A 3,769-nucleotide genomic window follows, 5' to 3' on the forward strand; every position below is an offset into this window, starting at 1 on the left:
CGGCAAACAACATAAATTGCTCCCTCTTTCTACCCCCCATGATTTCCGCAACCGTGCTCTCCCCGACATTCACTCCAAGCTTTCGCTGTAAGTCCTCCCTCTCGCGCCCGAAGACTGGACATTCAAACAGGATATGAGGTACCGACTCCGGCACGTCGGGATCACACGTGCACGATGGGCTTTCCTTGCACTTGAAGCGGTGCAAGTATTCGGAAAGCCCGCCGTGCCCCGTGAGGACTTGTGTCTGGATCCCAAACGGCCTCAACTTCCTCACTATCCTGTATGCTTCCAGCGCGCAAGGGAGGAACATACGCGTGATGCCGGCGGTCGTCCCACTCTGATATCGCCGGTTCCATTCGTCAAGCGTGTTCAGCCGGAGCTGCCGCTTGGCGTATGAAACCGGACACCGGTCATAGGACACTTCACCTTGTGGCCGGAGTGCAGCATCCTTCGCTAGCGAGTCAGCCCTCTCATTACCTTCTACCCCATTGTGTGCTTTCACCCAAAAAAGGTTCAGTTTTTTGGGTGGAATATTTGGTGTTGTTAAATTCTGTCGCACTTTGAACGCAATGGGGTGAAGGGAGACATTGTTAACTACGGTCTCGAGGGCCGATCTCGAGTCGCAAAAAATGCTGCACTCCTGTGCCGCGCTTTCGGCCGCTAACGCGGTCGCTCTTTCGAGCGCCAGCAGTTCCGCCTGGTAGACTGAGCAGACCGAGTCCAGACTAAGCTGATGAGACTCTGTCTCGGTGTTGTTTATCCACACGGACAGGGCGGCTCCCACCTTCCCCTCTATCTTTGAGCCGTCCGTGTAGATATGTAGGCTCCGACCGTCAGGTTGGTCTGGCTCCCCGTCTCCAGGCAGATGCGCAAAAGACAGCTCGCCGCCGTGTGCGGGGTGAGGCATGTCCAGAAAACAGACTGGCTTCTCCACTTCTCGGTTCCCTATCACTCGCTGGGAAAGTCCTCTCTTTATCTCATAAAGATCGGCTGCTTCTTGAATCCGAAGATCCAGCGGAAGCAGCCCAGCGAGTATTAGAGCCGAGTTGAGGGAGACCGTCCGGTACGCCTTTACTATTTTCTGAACGAAACCCCGCTGCACTGCGTCGAGCTGCCTTCGTACGCATTTCTTGCGCGCCGCCGGTGCCCATGCGCTCGCCGCGTACATTATGACCGGCTCCACGACCGCATTGTATATTGTCCTAATGACCTCCGAGTTTAGTCCCCAGTGGATTTTAGCAGCCCTAGCAAGCTGCTTATATAAGTTTAGGGCCTTCCGGCATACATTCGCCACGTGCTCGTTAAACGTCAGCTTGTCATCCACTGTAAGGCCCAATATCTTGATGGCTCGAGACAGCCCAACGCAGACCCCGCCCATGGTCAGCGCCGGGGAGTCGAATTTAAGCTTATTGGTTATTACCATTGCCTGGGTTTTATGCGGCGCGAACCTAAGTTTATTTCGTTCTCCCCAGCGCCGAACACGCTCGAGGACCGCGTTGGTCCGTCTCTGGGTCTCAGCCCCGCTATCCCCGGATATCATTAGGACAATATCATCAGCGAAAGCTTGGACGTGCTCTCCCATGTCCTCAATCTCTTTCAGTAGGGGGTCCAACAGGAGGTTCCAGAATGTTGGGCCCCCCACCGAACCCTGCACGCAGCCTTTCGTGGTAGTCCTGTGACTCTCGGCACCAGCATATCTGACCCGTACCTGTCTTTGGTCTAGATAGCTGTCCACGAGGCGCCTCAGATTCACCGGGCATCCTGCCTCTGCGAGTCTGCACTTAATGGCGGGCCACCATGCGCTGTCGAAGGCTCGGTTAGGTTAGGTTAGGTTAGGTTAGGTTAGGTTAGGTTAGGTTAGGTTAGGTTAGGTTAGGTTAGGTTAGGTTAGGTTAGGTTAGGTTAGGTTAGGTTAGGTTAGGTTAGGTTAGGTTAGGTTAGGTTAGGTTAGGTTAGGTTAGGTTAGGTTAGGTTAGGTTAGGTTAGGTTAGGTTAGGTTAGGTTAGGTTAGGTTAGGTTAGGTTAGGTTAGGTTAGGTTAGGTTAGGTTAGGTTAGGTTAGGTTAGGTTAGGTTAGGTTAGGTTAGGTTAGGTTAGGTTAGGTTAGGTTAGGTTAGGTTAGGTTAGGTTAGGTTAGGTTAGGTTAGGTTAGGTTAGGTTAGGTTAGGTTAGGTTAGGTTAGGTTAGGTTAGGTTAGGTTAGGTTAGGTTAGGTTAGGTTAGGTTAGGTTAGGTTAGGTTAGGTTAGGTTAGGTTAGGTTAGGTTAGGTTAGGTTAGGTTAGGTTAGGTTAGGTTAGGTTAGGTTAGGTTAGGTTAGGTTAGGTTAGGTTAGGTTAGGTTAGGTTAGGTTAGGTTAGGTTAGGTTAGGTTAGGTTAGGTTAGGTTAGGTTAGGTTAGGTTAGGTTAGGTTAGGTTAGGTTAGGTTAGGTTAGGTTAGGTTAGGTTAGGTTAGGTTAGGTTAGGTTAGGTTAGGTTAGGTTAGGTTAGGTTAGGTTAGGTTAGGTTAGGTTAGGTTAGGTTAGGTTAGGTTAGGTTAGGTTAGGTTAGGTTAGGTTAGGTTAGGTTAGGTTAGGTTAGGTTAGGTTAGGTTAGGTTAGGTTAGGTTAGGTTAGGTTAGGTTAGGTTAGGTTAGGTTAGGTTAGGTTAGGTTAGGTTAGGTTAGGTTAGGTTAGGTTAGGTTAGGTTAGGTTAGGTTAGGTTAGGTTAGGTTAGGTTAGGTTAGGTTAGGTTAGGTTAGGTTAGGTTAGGTTAGGTTAGGTTAGGTTAGGTTAGGTTAGGTTAGGTTAGGTTAGGTTAGGTTAGGTTAGGTTAGGTTAGGTTAGGTTAGGTTAGGTTAGGTTAGGTTAGGTTAGGTTAGGTTAGGTTAGGTTAGGTTAGGTTAGGTTAGGTTAGGTTAGGTTAGGTTAGGTTAGGTTAGGTTAGGTTAGGTTAGGTTAGGTTAGGTTAGGTTAGGTTAGGTTAGGTTAGGTTAGGTTAGGTTAGGTTAGGTTAGGTTAGGTTAGGTTAGGTTAGGTTAGGTTAGGTTAGGTTAGGTTAGGTTAGGTTAGGTTAGGTTAGGTTAGGTTAGGTTAGGTTAGGTTAGGTTAGGTTAGGTTAGGTTAGGTTAGGTTAGGTTAGGTTAGGTTAGGTTAGGTTAGGTTAGGTTAGGTTTTTTTTTTTTTTTTTTTTTTTTTTTTTTTAAAATTCGTGATTCCCCCGACATAATCAGGGCCTTTGTCCATCATGTATTGTTGTATGTTCCCTCCTCCTTCAATCATCCAGCGCTTGATTGCGCATTATCATTTTTTGTCACGCACGCATTTTCCGTTTGCCTTTCGGCAAAGAGCATGACTCCCTCTCTCCTCCGACCCTGCATGATTCCCACACCGGTTACAGTCCACCTTCCTAGAGGCCGGAGCGCGGCATCCCTCCCGAGCAAATCATCACTCCCGCTACCTTCCACCCCACTGTGTGCTTTCACCCAAAATAGCCTCAGCTTTTTGGGTGGAATACTGGGTGTTTTTATATTCTGTTGCAATTTGAGCACAGTGGGGTGAAGGGAGACACTCTTGACCACTGTCTCGAGGGCCGATCCCGAGCCGCAAATGGCGCACTCCTTCCCAACGCCTCGCCTTCCTTCCTTCTTCATCGCAGCTAGTCCATCAGTCCACCACGGCAATTTCGTTTGACCTTTGGGTTTGATTTTAGCTATTGTGTCATCACAAACTTGAGTAATTACATCAGTAATTTTTCCCCCTCTTGTTTGTGTCCCTTTTGATACCCTTGTGTCC

At 48.7% G+C, this 3,769-nt stretch overlaps 1 protein-coding gene across 1 annotated transcript in view; it reads right to left on the reverse strand.

Moving 5' to 3' along the window:
* LOC140757103 (uncharacterized) overlaps positions 1-1,423 on the reverse strand; it is a 1,473-nt gene extending 50 nt beyond the window's left edge. Inside the window, exon 1 of the mRNA XM_073092636.1 lies at positions 1-1,423. This exon is cut by the window's left edge and continues 50 nt beyond it. Within this exon, the coding sequence (XP_072948737.1) occupies positions 1-1,423 (1,423 nt within the window).
* Between the last annotated feature and the right edge of the window lie 2,346 nt (positions 1,424-3,769).

The sequence above is a fragment of the Epargyreus clarus genome, unplaced genomic scaffold, assembly GCF_041222505.1.
Source record: "Epargyreus clarus isolate Ecla_fem2 unplaced genomic scaffold, WU_Ecla_fem_2.2 ptg000045l, whole genome shotgun sequence".
In the NCBI taxonomy this organism is placed as follows: domain Eukaryota; kingdom Metazoa; phylum Arthropoda; class Insecta; order Lepidoptera; family Hesperiidae; genus Epargyreus; species Epargyreus clarus.